The sequence below is a fragment of the Macadamia integrifolia genome, chromosome 2 (genome assembly GCF_013358625.1).
Source record: "Macadamia integrifolia cultivar HAES 741 chromosome 2, SCU_Mint_v3, whole genome shotgun sequence".
Classification (NCBI taxonomy): domain Eukaryota; kingdom Viridiplantae; phylum Streptophyta; class Magnoliopsida; order Proteales; family Proteaceae; genus Macadamia; species Macadamia integrifolia.
In genome coordinates, this window is record NC_056558.1 from 36,566,565 (window position 1) to 36,583,990 (window position 17,426).

At 35.0% G+C, this 17,426-nt stretch overlaps 1 protein-coding gene and 1 long non-coding RNA gene across 2 annotated transcripts; one reads left to right on the plus strand and one right to left on the minus strand.

Annotated features, from left to right (window-relative positions):
- Positions 1–2,977: 2,977 nt before the first annotated feature.
- LOC122091514 (gibberellin 3-beta-dioxygenase 1-like) lies at positions 2,978–4,234 on the minus strand. Its single transcript, XM_042661512.1, has 2 exons — positions 3,719–4,234; positions 2,978–3,602 (listed from the first exon to the last, which is right to left on the minus strand). Exons 1-2 carry the CDS (start codon positions 4,195–4,197, stop codon positions 2,987–2,989), a joined length of 1,095 nt encoding a protein of 364 aa, XP_042517446.1. The 5' UTR covers positions 4,198–4,234; the 3' UTR covers positions 2,978–2,986.
- A 2,665-nt stretch (positions 4,235–6,899) lies between these two features.
- LOC122090945 lies at positions 6,900–10,472 on the plus strand. Its single transcript, XR_006143772.1, has 3 exons — positions 6,900–7,249; positions 8,053–8,156; positions 8,706–10,472. It is a non-coding gene; the product is annotated as an uncharacterized LOC122090945 (long non-coding RNA).
- Positions 10,473–17,426: the final 6,954 nt, after the last annotated feature.

The following is a 17,426-nucleotide window of genomic DNA, read 5'->3' on the forward strand; positions in this document are numbered from 1 at the left end:
CCCCCCCCCCTCGCCTCTCTTTTTGGGAGTTTGGCTGGATTATTAGTTTTTTAAAATTTTACATCAATTTTATATCTAACCAAACAACTATGGTAAATTAATTTTACTTCACTTCTGTTGCAACCAAATGAGTCAAAAGGGGAAAAAAAATCGTTTCACTTCACTTCACTTTCCTCCATTTCCCTCCAACCAAACGCAGTCATAGTTGTGTCATGTGAATCGGTAATGTAATAATTTTGATTAATTGGATATCAAGTCAATGGTTTGGATTGGTCTCGTATCAAATTTCATACTTAAATTCATTCATATACCATATCTTTTATTCTCATACACTTTCTTGGTCGTCTAAGCATTCCTCAACACTGTGTTAATTTTAGATTTTTGAACGCTTTATTTTGCCACTTGATCAACTCCAATTAAATTGAAATATGATATATGAACAAAAGATATTGAGGTATACATTTTTACAAAATTTCAGTCCAATCAAATTTGCATGTATTAAAAATAGATGGGCCATCTATGGATATCTTATGGACATGCCTGCTCATAAATCCTACTCCAAAAATTGTTTGTAATGGTTAGTAGAGGAACTCGGCTTCCATAGTTTATAAAGAAAATTCCCAAGATTCCCTTTGGTTCCATATAATTGATTGTAAAATGATTAAAGTAATATAAAATATTTTATAAATAAAAAATGAAAAAGCATTGTAAAACACTTTTTAGTAGGTCAAACATTTTAAAAAGAAAAAATACTAATAGGATGAGGGAGCAGTCAACCAATGGAAAAAGAAATTTCGTAGCCTAGATCTGCCACCTAGACCTCACTACGGCCAAAATTTTCTAGATAGGTGATCTTAATCAATGTAGGACCCACCTTCTAGTGTGTTAACATACCGAGTTTCAGTTCAATCAAAGTCGAATAATTGGCAAAACGATGCATGGAAAACTCAAGAACTTTCAAGAGGGTGTACAAGACTATGAAGAGGGAGTGTATGGACACATGCAAAGGTATGCCGATATTTGACATATAGCTAATTTAAATCATTTCTTAGATATAAAAATTGTCATTTTATTATTCCACATAGTGGTACACATATGCACCCACCCACCATTTTTGTTTGTAAATTGACATCCATAAAATCTCACCTTAGATCTATTTTAGATTTTTAGTTGATAAGTGAAAAGTAATATTTCTTCATCGTCATAATTCTCTATTGAAAATTGAGCAAATTTGTTGCAAAGTGAAGAAAAAATTAGTTTCCTTTTCTAAAGCGTTACGCCACAACAATTTGCATTCACTTGATAGAGCCTTGCTTATACCTATAGTTATTAAAAAAATGAAGAAAGAACATTACCGTCTAGCGTGTATCTACACCAAGACAACAGATACAAAAAGATCGCATTGTCCTGTATCCATTGGTATGTACTTTTACTAGGAGGTAATGTTCTCTTGCCCTTAAGAAAATTATACACTTTACAAAGAGAGTGCCTTGCCCTGATTCTTGGGCAGCACAATAATCGGAGAGATTCTTTTTCCATGTCAAGCTCAATGCAACTAACCAACCATGATCATGGTTTAAAGTATCGGTATGTATCGTATAATATTGGCCGATACATATCTATATCAGGTTTTACCGATACATGAAATTTTTTAAATCCTTTTGTATCAATATGTATCTACGATACATACCGATATATACCGATATGCGAAGATACGATACGATATGCACCGATACTCTATGAAAAATAAAAAATCAAGGTGAAATGTATGTTCCGATATGTATCGATATGTATCGACCGATACATACTGATATGTACGATACGTATCAATATGATGTGCTACAATATGATACGTATCGATATGATGCACTATGTTATGATACGTAACGATACGGTCATATAATGGCCAAGATCGGTCATTTTTTCATAAAAACACAATTTTTTGATAGGGGTTTGTTCCAAAGTTGCTGCCCACCATTTCTTCTCTCTGATTAAAGTGGAAATCAAGTTGGGAACAGGGATTTTACATTTATGGGGGCAACTATAAAAGTTGGATTTTTAGTGTGATACTTTCAATTTAGTGTTTATGCATAATACATGTTATATATAGCTTTTTTTTAACTATTTTTTTTTTTATGTAAGTGTATAAAAAAAAGTGTTTCCTATCCATTTATGTATATATCTCCGATACGATATGATACAATACCCTAGCTCCAATACATATCTTAATTTTGATCGATCAATACAGCAATCGATACTGATATTTTAATCCTTGACCATGATTACACCAAGCAATACCCATATAAAATGAACCTTTCTCTTTTTCATATTTCTGATACTAATGATGGGTTTACCAGCAGGAACCTAGATCGGTCATCTAACCTATCACATGACGAAAAAAGGCATCTACGGGCATGTAAGACAAGAAATAGAATGATTTGGCATATTACGTGACCTGCCCTTATATGCATCTTCCCCTCATTAAGTTGGTGGCTTACTAGCTAGGTCCATGAGGGGACCCAATAGTTTTTCTTTTGGTAAACCTAAACCTCTTTTGCTATGTCACTATGTTGTTATTTTTGGGAGAAAAAAATATTAATGTGATCCATAGGTGGTCCAGAAATTGGGCTTGATCCATGATTTGATTGGAGATGTTTAAGTAAAGGTAAAAATGGGGTTCACTTGCTCACAACTGGTCTAATCTGCATTGTTATTATTTTAAGGGTTTCAACTCTTGCCTTACATTGAATATTGAACATTTTGAACATTGATCATGGGAGGATGAATGTCTTTTCATCTGTCCCTTTTGGGTTTTGGAATATTAAATCAGTCCAAAACAACAATTATGAAATATATTGTTTAATTTGGACCATAAGTTTAAGAGTTGATTCCATAGTTATAATATCCATTAAACAAACTCTTCATTGACTCAACTCCCCCTGCCTTCCCCCCCCCCACCCTCCCACCCTTTGCTCTCTTCAAAGTTCTAATGGTTCTCATGATTCTCAATTTGTTCCATATTGCTAATCACAGAGAGTGCCTTGCCCTGATTCTTGGCCTTGGTGCTGATATACTCTCCACACGACACCGTACGATAGCGAGGGAAATCGCCCTGTTCAAGCAGGTTGGAGAAAGGCTTGATCTGAGTATTGGGTGTTGGAATATAGAAGTAAGCAATGGAGATCCTACTGTAAGCCTGGTTCACAAGCACTCGATGGACTGCGGCTGTGTACCTGCCATTAGAAAGAATGTGGAGAAGATCACCGGCATTGACGACGAAAGCTCCGGGCACTGGTGGCACTGTCACCCATTGAACTCCATCCCTGAAGATCTGAAGACCACTTATATCACCTTGGTACAGAATGGTGAATATGGATGTATCTGTGTGTGGTGCTAGACCCATGGCCCGGTTTGGGTTGGGGCAGGAAGGGTATGAGTTCAGCTGGAGAGGAGTGATGCAGCCTTCAGTGAATTCACCTGATGGGCCGAGCCCAGCCAACATTAAATCTTCTTCTGTAGTCAAGCCCAATGATGCAAGTATCAGCCTCCTTAACCTCCCGGTTAGCTTCTTCATCTCCTTTTGGTACTCCTCCATTACATCACTGCATCAAAACCATGAAGTAAATTTATATTAAATTTTATGGACAAATTTCTCCCCCCCCCCACCCCCTCTCAAGGAAAGCTGAAGATATATGGGCCTATGGGGATTTGGTATTACCAGAAGCTTTTGTACTTTTCAGGCCAAAGCTTGCTGGCATCTTCGACAGGGGACCCCATCATGGTGAAGCCCTCATGCCACATCTTCTTGTCGAAGTAGGCTGTGATACGAGCAAGGCCATAGCCGGTGGATCCATCAGGAGGACGGAGCGCCTTGTGCTTTTGTTCAGTTGGAAGGGAGAATAGGCGTCGGGCCTCAGACTCAGTATCCTTTATTAGGCCCATGGGGATACCATGGTTAATGACTTGGAAAGCACCCCATTCTTGGCATGCACGGCCCACCAGCTTGACAACATTAGGCTGGGTAAGATCCACAACAGGTACAGATACTAGTGGATCATTCAAGCCCACAGAGGAGTTGAAATCAATCTGAGGCCATGAGTATGAGTCTGGGACATCTTTCAGCGACAGGAAGTCTGGAGGAGCGAGGTGGCCTGAATTGGGAAGATTTGTTCTAGGGGCTTCTGTGAGGGAACCCATGAAGAGAGATTTAACACCTCCACAGAAAGTAGGTACTAGCTAGTGACTATTGTGAGACAAGTAGACTGGTAACTGGGGTGAGCTTAAATAGATGGAACTTGAGGTTTTTTTTTTGGGTTGTGGGGTGGGGGGGTGGGGGGGGCTGGTGAATAAGGTTGTCATCACGATACTTTTTAAAGTGTAGAAATTTTTCTTGTAATGGAGAAGCAATAAAAACAGAAAAGTGAAAAGGGAAGGTAATTTTTCTTGGTTCATTCTTTTTTATGACTCCCAAATTGTTGGTATCCTTTTCATTTTTTTATATAGATTTTTAAATCCGATATTGTTTATCTTTAATTTTTATTTTGTTCCTTTGATAACCTTCTCACCTCTTCGTCTCAACTCTCTCCATGACTCTCTCTCTCTCTCTCTCTCTTCTACGTTTTATCTCATTTATATTGGATAAAAATACCCTACCATATATATTCATATTTATTAGGAATTAATAGAAGGATGAAGAATATACCTTAACTCTTCCACTGATCAATATTATTAGGAAACTAAATCTTCCCCCAATTCTAATTCTAATATCTTTAAAAGATATAAAGAATTTGAGTTCTCATTAGGAGGCTTTAGAGAGAGAGAAAGCCTCCTAATGAGAACTCAAATTCTTTATATCTTTTAAAGATATTAGAATTAGAATTGGGGGAAGATTTATAGAGAGGTTCTCTCTCTATATATATATGATTTATCTCGATTATATTGGATTAATATATTCTACTCTAGATATGAGAGAGAGGGAGAGATAAGAAAGAGAGATGTTTTAGGAAAAGTGAGAGAAAAAGGAGAGAGAGAGAGATGAGTCCTGTTTTATTTTCCGACAATGAGAGATTTCATGGGAGAAATTTTAGGAGAAAAGAGATCAGCCACTAATTATCTCAAAATATAGGTTCACATTGAAATCCTGCGATCAGAAAATTATAGCAAAGTGGAGTCAATTTAATCATAAATATCCAACTAAAATCAAATGTTAAATAACACTTTCATGAATAATTATGACCTGATCATCTTATTATTTGAGGGTTTTAACATATTTGGAATATGAATTTGGCATTTAGGGTGAAGATCAGGATACCTTTCTAAATGGGCGACAAGGAGTTTTCCCTATAAGGCTTGATTCAGAATCCAGAGGCTACCAGACAGCTATCATACTCGGCGAGAAGATTGTAAGAAAATTCAAATTAGATCTTCTCCTCACATTTCCTGTGTATTTTTTTTTCTCCGATGGATTTTTGTTTAAAAAAAAAATAAATATATATATATATATATATATCATACTATTATATAAAAGTATGTACTCATGTTTCGTGGCTAATCTTTTCTTTGACTTTTTTACCCCTCTTACTTATTTAAATACATCATATTTTTCATTATCTTTTTAGTTAATTCTTTTTATTTTTTCGATATTGTTGGTACCCTTTATATATATTTTTAATATTTATATATTTTCTAAATTTTAGTTTCTTTATTCTTATCACATCCCTTTCCTTATCTCTCCCTCATTTTTTCCTACTTTCCTTTTCTTCCTCCCCTCTCACACGTTCTCTTAAGTTGGTCTCTTTTTTCTTAACATCTATATTTTGAAGAGTTTTCATAATACAAAAAAAATTCTTTCTAAAATTTCTCCCTCCTCTCTCTCACGTTCCTCTCTTTTAATCCATATCTTTCTAAAAAAAAAATTATATATTGCTATATTTTTTGGTACCCTTTGTTCATTTTTTTTTTAAATTAAATATTTTCTAAAAAAATAAATTTCTTTATTAGTCTCAAACTCTCCCACCCCTTTTACCAAAAATTAATTTCTCTCACTCCCACTTTCCCACTTTCCCACTTTCCTTTTGAAACTGTTTTCCTTCTACCAAAAAATATTTATTTTCCACATTTGTCACTCACGTTCCCCTCTCTCTCTCTCTCTCTCTCTCTCTCTCTTTATTAATTTACTTCTCTCTTCACTATCTTGCTATATTTTATCTCTTTCTATTTTTACTAAAACAAATCTATATATTTCTATATTCTCTCCTCTCAATTGCTTTTCTAATTTCGTTTAACTTCTTTATCAATAAAAAATATTTAAAAAAAAAATTAGTTTCCTTATAATCTCCAACTCTCATACGGTTAAACCCCCTTTCTACCAAAAGAATTCTCACGATTCTTCTCTCTCTCTCTCTCTCTCTCTCTTCTTTTGAAACTCTTTTCCTTGGACTATTTTATCTTTCTTATTTATTTAAATACCTTAAATTCTTCATTATCATTTTTTTCATATTCCTTATTGTTTCTATTCTTTTTGGTACCCTCCACTTTCTCTAAATCTTTAATGCATCCATTTTTCCCAAAAATAAAAGATCTTGTAAATCTTTCATTATCACTTTTTTCATAGACCTTATTGTTTCTATTCTTTTTTGGTACCCTCCACTTTCTCTAAATCTTTAATGCATCCATTTATCCCAAAAATAGAAGATCTTGTAAATCTTTCATTATTACTTTTTTCATATACCTTATTGTTTCTATTCTTTTTTGGTACCCTCCACTTTCTCTAAATCTTTAATGCATCCATTTTTTCCAAAAATAAAAGATCTTGTAAATCTTTTAAAATTTAATTACTATAACTAAATATCTCAACCATCTATTGCTTCTTTCCTCCATTTGAAATTAGATTATTCAGTCGGAATAACTTTATAAGCTTCTCGTTTTCGAACCGAACTCTCTATCCTCCCATCCGATTCTAACGACTCTTGCCAACCATTAGAGCAGCCGCAACCATGGCCGAAAAACAACCAAAGGGAAAGGGAATTGTCGAGATGGCCGTAGGCTACAGTTAATATGAGTGTGCTTTCCTTACCTCTCTCTATCTTATCTCTGTTTTCTTTGTTTAGCACAATTCTGTGACTAAGCGATTGGAGTATTTCATCATTATTCAATCGAAATGGTTTCCACAAGCAAGACATGAATACAGCAACAATGCAACACTGCAAGGATGCTATCTCTTCCAATTCAATTCCTGATTTCCGAAGAGGTATTTGTATTTGGGTAATTTTATTAGTATGCAACTATCCTTCTCTCCCTTTCTTCTCTTATTTCTGAAAGTGGGAAAGAAGAAATTTTTTTTTTTTTTTTTGAAAAATTAATTTGGGATTGCAATTTTGGTTCCTTCAAAATTGAAAGTTTCATTGTCATTAGCCTATATTTCACTTTCCTCATGTTATTTGACTTCTTTTTATTTACTTAGTTCTTATCCCTGAAGTTCTACAGCTAATGCAATCAATAAGGTAACCTGCAAATCCAAAACAAAGAGAAAGAGAGAGAGAGAGAGAGAGAGAGAGACAGAGAGGGCAGCAACTTTCATATCCAATTTATGATATATAGACTTCGATAGGAAATTTTGGGCTGTGGAGGAGAGTTTAGTGAGTCAATGATTTTTTTATAGAGTTTTTAATACTGGAAAATATTTCAATATTGCCTTTTTGGTAAAGTCAAGTGTAACTTTTTCCTTTTTCTTCAATCTTACAGCTTGAGTTTGTATCTTTAAGACTTTTATATTCTTTGCCCAATCTGTGTAATAGATGCTTCCCAGGTTTTCAATTTTGTTCATGTTAGTGCATTATTATAATTGAACAAATTCTTTAATATCAAATGTTCGGTATTCCCATAAATTCATTATAGGTTTCCTATTTTTATAACCTAGAACATGATTTTTATTAACAATCATCAATCCTACATCTTCAAACTTATTGTAGGATCATCTCTAAATTTTGCAGTGTCATTGGTTGCTGCCAAAATGTTCTTATGTTAGTAAATGTCCATGATTCTTTTCTGCAGGATCAATTGGGCGATGCTTTGCATTGAATTAGGCAAGTTATAGGCCTTGTATGTGGGTTGCTGTGGGGTGCTGCCCCTTTCGTTGGAGCTATATGGATTGTCATGTAAGTTCAAATATACAGACCTTTCGCAATACCATTGTATTGAATATGCCTCTTTTCAAATTAGATATACTCTGCCTTTGTCTTTAAAATATTTTCAGATTTCATGGATCATGCACCAAACTTCATTCACTTTATTTTTGCAAATTCTATTAACGTGGATATGGTTCCTATTCAGCTATATTGTTTACATTATTAAATTATCGTATAGGTTCATCTCTTGGCAAGGATCATCTTTGAATTTGAGTTTGGCACTATAAAGTGTCTATGTGCTATTTTTGTTACACATGTGCCCTGACTCGGTCTAATTTGAACTGTTGTCCCAACAAATGAAACTTTGATTTAAAATTACTCATTTATGTTCTCACATGCATTTTCACGACTCTCTCTCTCTCTCTCTCTCTCTCTCTCTCAACATAAGAGAACAAATGAAACTTTGAATTAATATTACTCATTTTTGTTCCCACGTGCATTTGCACGTGTATTTCTTACTAGTATATATATATATATATATTAGCAGTAGCACCTGTGATTTGTTCAATTTGTGATCAGGGGCTCGGGTGAAGGATCCAACTTGTCCATTGTCATCCAGATTTTTGGGAAGTCTACAAATAACTGGTGAGTTTCTAGACCTCTGCATTGCTATATTTGTGTTGGTTCCAAGTTTTTGTTCATCCCTTAATCATCGTGGGATTGACAAGGATGTTCCAACTGTGTTTAGTATAAAACCTGAAAAAATTTTGGGTGCTACCTAGGTTGACTGCAACCCCCTGCTAGCAGCCAAACAAATGGAATAATCCCTTCCCCCTAGGTTTACAAATATCTTTTTAGATTTTAGTTTTTTTTTCAAATTTCCCTTTAAGATTCCTTGAAATTATCTGCTTACAAGGTTTGGATGCTTTAGACTAACATTTGTTTTTCCTTTTCTAATGTAATACTTGCATGTTGCAAGTTGCAATTGACCAATGGTCATGGTTTCAAAGATTAGGAAGCAGATTGATGAATTGGTGTTTTAGATTGGCAATGGTAGTCACCGATCCAAGTCTGAATGCTTCGTATTGATAATCACTAGAACGGATTCATTCCGTTTTAGTGAAATATGAAGAAATTACAAGAGGACTTCAGCCTTTGACTATGATATTTGTAGATAGTTTATTCGATTATTGTTTTCTTTCAAGTTGATTTTTGAGAAGAGGTGAGCTTGCAAAGAGCCATGTAAACTAAACAAACTCTGCATGTTAATACACTTAGTTGATTATATAATAGTTACAAGATTAATTTGAAATATCCATCCTTACCTTCCTTAATACAATAAACTTGTGACTATATGACTTAGTTAGGCCAATTTTGGATCTATATCAAGATGATATTTATATTCAAATATTCATATATTCTTTAATGTTTATCTATTTTCATGTTTTTCATATTGGCCTGCCCTTACTTGTATCAATTTTTATTTAAACTATCAATAGTCATCATCTCTCTCTCTCTCTCTCTCTCTCTCTCTCTATGGAAGACCACACATGCATTTGCACATGCATGTTGTATATATAAGGATAATATTCTATCCAAGAGCAACCCCTGTGCCACAGGCACAGGAGTTGTGCAATGACCATTGTGCCCCTCTTGGGAATGCACACCTTGTGTTTGAGTGCAAGAGGACAGAAAATACTTATCCATATATATATATATATATATACACTATTAAATCTAGATTGATTCTTGCAAGCATGGACTCTATAGACTGATCCATACTCAAAATTAGGTGACATTTCTATCTCATGAGAGGAAGGGCTTGCCTTTATGTCATCAGATTGGAATCTACAAAGACATTAAGGCCCATCAATATAAATTCTAGAACATCATGGTGAAAAAGAGCACAGGGGAAATGGTTTCTGTGGGGAATGTGCCCCCTCCCCAATGGAATACAAAATGGCTCCCAAGTTGATGGTTCCTCACGCACTCCTATTGTTCCATGCACCCACGGAAGAACCACACTTCCTCACAAGAAACATTTTCCTAAGAATATAACACTTCATGAGTCATGTCAAGATACATTTGTTTTCTATGAAAAATATTGTATTTTCATAACAAAAGTCTATTGGGGATGAGCTACGCACTTGAGCTCTCGAGTAAGTCCAAGGAAAGTCCCTAGTTACTTTATTGTAAAAATAACAGTAGTAATTATAATTTGAAAATAAGTGTGATCCAATGGACCTCCTTTGCTGGCCCCTCATAAATCCCTTGTTTGGCACCCTAGTGGTCCCTATATGCAGCCTAGTGGATCTGGCCTTTATTGACCGTTGAATTGAATTAGCAGAAAAAAAAAAAAATCAATCTGTTCTTAATAAATAAAAGACAAAGTGAGGACGCTTGTCACCAAACCACCAACTCATTTGATTGTGATAAAAAGTTTGTAGGGCCGGTGTTGCAGATGGGGAGTGCAGTTCCCACAACCACATGGCATGTCAACTAAATAAATCCAAAATGTTGGATAGAAAGAAGACATGAATCGATCATTCATGTCGATTGAGTGTCAACCCTAACAAAAATACTAGGCTACGACAAGAGATTCAAATTTGTGCACAAAGAGGCTGTAGTCCTGCAGATTAATGTTCTTTCTATGACTACAGTAGTTGTGTAAATCAGGAGATGTTAGTTTCTCCCTTGACAATGTGCTAGTGGATCTCATTTTTGTATTATTATTATTTTTTCCTTGGAATAAATCATAAGAAAAAAAAAAATCAATACAAAGTCCTGTCCAAGCATCCTTAAATGATGAAACCCTAGATCTAGTAGTTTGAGTTTTCATAATTAGAGGTTGAATCACTTCAATACATCCCTCTAAAATCTTCCTAGAAACAGCATCATAACATTTCCTACTCAGATAATTATTGTACAAAATATTAAAATACAATCATACCATGGTCTTATGGGAGGAAGAACTCTGTCCGTCTAGCATTCTCTATTCTCACACGCAACCTCAGTTTTTAAGGGGGGCAAGATCATATTTTCATAGCCCCCGAAGATAGGGGCTATGTAGGTGTTAGAACAGTAAAGGGACAAAGTTCTTTCTCCCATTTTTTATTCAAGTTTTTAAGAAAGAGAAAAAAAAAAAAGGGCAATGTCGTGTCGCCCCTACAGTAATCCAGGGCCAATGAGATCATGCGCAAGGATATCAATATCAATAGAATTTTTTATTTCATATGAGGTGGAGCAGTAGTTTTGTATGTCTCTGTGTCTAAGCGTAAGGACCACGTGACCAAGTAACTTTCTTTTTCCTAAATAAAAATAAAAAGTACAAACATGAAAGGTTGCCTTAGGCTCAATCACTGAGAGATAATTTTCCCCCAATATAGTATAATTCTTTTCATCATTAAGAATAAAGGCCAAGGTTCTCTAAGTCTACATCTATGCCCAATACATTAATTATTTTATACATTTTTTTCTCTCTAAAATAAAATAATTAAAATTTTCAATGTGTCTAGGCATACAATATGTTGTAGGCCCAGTTAGAGGTGTCAATTCCAGGCTCGCACCGGTAGGCCTAACCGAGCTTGACAATTTTATGGCTCGACCTGGACTGGCCCGATTAATAAACAAGCCCGACACGTCTATAAACAGGTAGTACACGGTACATCCACTTTGCCCGACGAGACCGGCTCGACACCTTTGCAAGCACGACTTGAACTGACTCATTTAAGCTCAACCTAGCCCGGCCCCTTTTATACTTCTTGTATTTTTTTAATTTTTTTTTTAATACTATTTGTATTTAATTTATGTGATAAGTAAAGTTGAGATGGTGGTGATTGTTATCTGAACATTCATCTTTTGCAAGCATAGTTTAATTGATTTAAACTTGTTCAACTTGGGTTGCGTAAGTATAATTTAATTGATTTGAGTTTTACTAGGTTAAAGACTGAGTACCCTGGTAACTTAGTTGCTTTTCCATATTTAACTTAATCCATTTTAACAATGGGATATTTCTTTGTTTTGTCCATCTTTGCCATATTTTATTGGTATTCCTTTCAAGCACATTTAAAAAACCAATTTTAAAGAGGATTCATTTAAAGTTAAAATAGATCTATAGCCCGGTTAAGACCCAATTAAAGCCTGAGACCGACCGGCCTGATTATCAACCCTATCATGCCCACGCTAGCTAAGCCTGTTTAGATAAACCGACGTTCATGGTGCAGCCATAGAAATTAACCAAACCTGATTAGGCCCGATCGAGACTGACCTGGCCTGACCGATTGACACCCCTAACCCAGAGACAATTTTCCCAAAATAAAACACACAATGATAGTCAAACTCCACCAACTCTAATTCCATAGTATAGTCATCTTGTACTACAAATTTCACTTGCAATTTCTTACTATCCAAAGACGTGTTTTCACCAATTATTTTTTGACAAAGATATATTAAACTGATACTTGACTTATAAATCCAGATGGTTAAGACGAATTGGAGATTGTGTAGATAGGTGCACGGTCCCAGGTTTGATTCCCCATCTATACATCTATGATTTAAGTGAAGACCATGATGGTGGATTACTACACTAGTCTCCCCGAGAATTACTCGAGGTGCACATAAGTAGACTCAGAGACCTTTTTAAAAAAAAAAAAATCTTGACATATAAGTAGGGAAAGGTGAGGCTTATAATTACATACTTAAAGCCACGCATAACCTACCATGTGATAAAAAAGACTATTGAAACAAAGTTATGGAGCAATCTCAATGGACCTACATCTTAGGTTCCATCCAGTTGGGAGTAAAATAAAGAGAAGGAAATGAAATAATAAATAAATAAATAAAAGAAATTTAAAAGAAGAAAATGTGGTAGGGCGACCATACTATGATTTAAAGTTATTCATACAATCATGATTATATAATATTCGATTTTGTTTCTTCTTTTTTAATAATTTCACCTCCCTTTAAGGGTTTTTTTTTTTGGTCACACCTTCATGTCCCTTTACTAGTAAATAGATCCTTCATGCCTCTTTGCTTTTAAATAGATGGAGCCCTAAGAATCAATTCAGCCATAGGAATCAATCAACACAGTTTAAACTGAAATATGTAGTAACAAAAATAAAGCAGAATGGAAATTTACTTGGATGATAAATAGGCAACAGCATGACTAGTTAGTAGGGGTGAACCAAGGTTGGGTTGGGTTGGGTTGGGTTGGGTTGGGCTGGGCTGGGTTTTTTAAAACCCTAACCCAACCCATAGGTCCTTAAAATTCAACTGAGGTCCAATCCAACCCTGCCGAGTTCATGTTTAGATCCAACCTTGTTGGGATCATGCCAACCCAACCCGCCCTAATTGTCCCTGTCAGGGTCAAGTTGAGTCAAGTTGGGTTAGGCTGGGCTGGGTTGGGTTGGGTTGACCTAGGCTTTTGTAATTGTTCGAATAACCTTGATTAACCTGTTTTTTCCATTCAGCATATATTGTATATTAAAAAATTATAGGAAAATAAAATTTCAATAGGAGCCCTAAATTCTAATATAAAAATTCAGGGTTAACTTTCGAGCCAGGTTCGATCGGGTTGAGGCGTCAACCCGAGTTCGACCCAACCCTGACCCAAGATGGGGGGTTTTTCAACCTTAACCCGCTCTTAGGGTCAGAAAACTTGGCCCAAGCCTTGTTCCAGTTCAAGGCAGGCCAAGGGGTTCGAATTATCAAGGCCAAATTTTCATCCCTACTACTTTACTAATGCTGAAAAATTTATCGAAATGCTAGATGATTCGTAATAGGCATATGATTGAAATAGATCAACAATCTTTACAAGAAAAGTGAACAATCATATGTATCCTTCACTTATTGAATTTTCAAAATGACTAATCAGCTTTCATGTTTCAGCGACAATATCCATCTCGTCATCATAGGTAGGAGAGGAAACCTTTTTCGAATAGGTTCCTCTATTTGAAAGCAAAATGAAGGGAAGAAGAGTGACATTAAACAAAAAAGGAAATTGAGAAGTGAAAGATTATTTAATTATTATCAATATCAATAATGATTAGTACAAAAAAGGATTCAAAAATGATTATGTAGCTAAATTGACATCATAGTATGGTAATAAAACCTGAGTTTTGAACCATATTAGTTGGATTTGAATAAAATAATAGCATTATAAGGCTAAAGATTCTAAATATTTAATCCTTCACAATGAGGCATGCCTAAAGACTTGGACACTTGATTTTAACATTTTGTCTTATATGTGCTACGTAAATTGTAAGATTTAAAATTTTAGTTTTATATATGCCACGTAAATGGTTACAAGTATATTGTAACCATGCTTCATTACACTAAGTAAAATCTTTAAATTAAAAAATGAGGGCTAAATAGTAATACATAATGGGAAAAAGAGCGCTCCTTAGTCGCGTCCTCTACATCTAGACACACTTGGCAATTAAAGTCTAACCAGCCTCTTGACATGTACTACAACACAACTCAGTCTTATCCCAACTAAATGGGGTTGGGTACATGGATCCAAGTGTGCATATATATATATATATATATAAAGGACTTTTAGACATCCCACTCACGAATCGGCAACCCGGATCATAGCCCTCCAAATAGCTCTATTCGATGCCATACTTGGGTGAAGACTTAACTTTTGTATGTTTCTTCTTATTAACTCATCAATGGTCGTTTTTGGCCTGCGCCTAGCCCTTTTAGCTCATTTCTTCTGCATCTGGCCACTCCTTCGTACTGTGGCATCCAAAGGCTTCCTTTGGACATGCCCAAACCATCGTAACTGACATTATCTGAGCTTATCTTGAATTGGGGCAATTTCTAAATCAGTTCTAATTTGATAATTTCTTATTCTATCTCACAGGGGGTTTGCTGCACATCCATCTCAATATCTTCATCTCAGCGACATTCAACTTATCTATGTTACGCTTCTTGACTACTCAACATTCTGCACCATACATCATAGGTGGTCTTATGACAACCCTATAGAATTTTTCCTTAAGCTTTAAAGGAATCCGTCGATCACATAACACTCCAGAAGCCCCTCTCCATTTTATTCATCATACTTTAATTCTGTGGGAAACATCATCATCAATCTCATCTTCATTGTTTAAGATAGAGCCCAGATATCTGAAGCAGTCATTTTGCGGATCTTTCTCCCCTCAATTTTCACTCCTTCGATATCGATACTCAATCGACTAAAGTTACACATCATATATTCCGTCATCATTTTACTTATCCTATAGACCTCTCGATTTCAAAATATATTTTCATAGTTTCAACTTATCGTTAATCTCTACCATTACTGCCAAAGTACACAATTTTCACTGCCTCTTGACTTGTATATTGATTGATACTCTCCACTTGCCCTCCCATTGGCTAGTACTCTTATACAATAACCAGACCGTTCCATTGCTCTCATATTTATAGAAACAGTATAAGAAATAAAATATGTTCATCCTAGCTCTACTTTTGAAAAAAAAAAAATCAAGTAGTAAGAAAAGGATGGTTTTACATTTTCATGCTGGGAAGTAAAACTTCATTCCTAGAATTTAGGGTTTTATTAATTTCATAGAGATTATCTAATGATTAGGTCGCCCCCACAGGTATCTTGAACACATCACATGTATTATAGAAAACCCAATAAAATAGGTATAGTGGTCACCCATGGGGGACCTCGCTAGGTCAGCCTACCATATATCACATGAAGGGAAAAGTTATTTAGCCTCATTTATGGTGACATATATATTGGGTGATTAAGCATTATTATAAGAAATTTTCCTAGATACTTATTCCGCTAGTTAAATAGGGTAGGTGGTCTAGCTAGGTCCCCCATTGGGATGCAATCGTTTCTTGAAAAGTTGGGTGTGGGGATAAAAATTATATAAAATTCTATTTGTTATGTAATTGGACTGTGACATCACATCAACTCCGGAAGTCAGCATTTTTTTTTATAACTGAAACCTTGAAAATCAAGAAAGAGAGAGAGCCGATCATTTACACACCAGCCCTTGCCTAGGCTAGAATTTAAAACTCTGATTGGAATTGGCCAATTAGACTAGAAATTAATATAGGTAATTTTTTTTTTTTATAGATATATATTCTCGATAGATGATCTTTAAGGAGAGTTGAACTCATAAACTTTTATTGTGAGGAGTTGGTCTTTGCAAACTGAGCTACTACTTAAGGTAATTAACCAAAATTCTACCCATGTTGCTTCCAACCAAATTATGTTGGTTTTGACGGATTCATCCAATTCTAATTGAGTCCCACTAATTTATGATTGATTCCTAAACAATTTGCCATTAATTAAATAAAAATATTTTCTCCTCGGTAACAAAACAAAAGGAATTCTACGTCATTATATAGATACATAATTAACTTACTATCCTTAATGATATTAGCAATCCTACAAGCGACTAGCATAATCTAGTTATCCTTAATATTTATAACAACATCCAAGCCAAAGACTAAGAATTTGTTAATAAAACATTGAAAAACCCCCAAGTCCTTGTGAGAATCATTAGTGAACATGGGATCACCACATGCCATACACCTCACCTCTTTGAGGAAGAAAGAAGATGAATTAAAAAAATAGGTCACCACTTAGATTAGGGTTTGATTTACATAAAACATAAATTGACTCCATGATCACCTAATTGGGGAATTGGTTCGATCTGTCTATGGGTCAATGTTAATTACGAATCTGTATTCAATTCATATTCATATCTGTTTAATGGAATCTATATTTGCAAAATCGATATACATAAACTATCTAAATATGTTTGGAAGCTAATGGAAGGTGAATATGTATAGTGTTTGTTATATTTGATTTGTATAACAAACACTAATCGGATGAAAAATACAAAAGAGATAAGAGTTCGAGAGATGCACTTACATTGTTTTCAGCAACAACAAAAGGATTGCAAATCATGGAGAGAATGAAAAATCCTGTAGCCAATATTGGATTCCAACTGCCACATGAAATTCCCAACTTCATTAGATTTCAAATTTCACTACTTTAGGTGTAGATATGAAAGCCTACATTGGTCATGGAACTAGATCACAAGAACTATCGATACGAACTCTCTAGTTATTAGTTACCAATATTGGTCATGGTTCTATCATTGGCCAAGTTAAACCCCAAAGGGAGCTTGAGGCAAGGCTATCTTCTTAACCTCTACCTTTTCATTTTATGCCAAGAAGTTTTCTCCTCTTTTTTACACCAAGCTGAAGCAGCAAATAATTAATATTTTTGGAGTTCTTACAAGGATAGAAGCTTCCTATTGTCAAGAAGAT

Bases quoted from the DNA above. Each gene is read 5' to 3' on its own strand.
- LOC122091514 (XM_042661512.1), bottom strand. From the start codon at position 4,197: ATGGGTTCCCTCACAGAAGCCCCTAGAACAAATCTTCCCAATTCAGGC. The intron at 3,603-3,718 runs GTAATACCAAAT...GTTTTGATGCAG, and splicing joins GAAAAGTACAAAAGCTTCTG to TGATGTAATGGAGGAGTACC.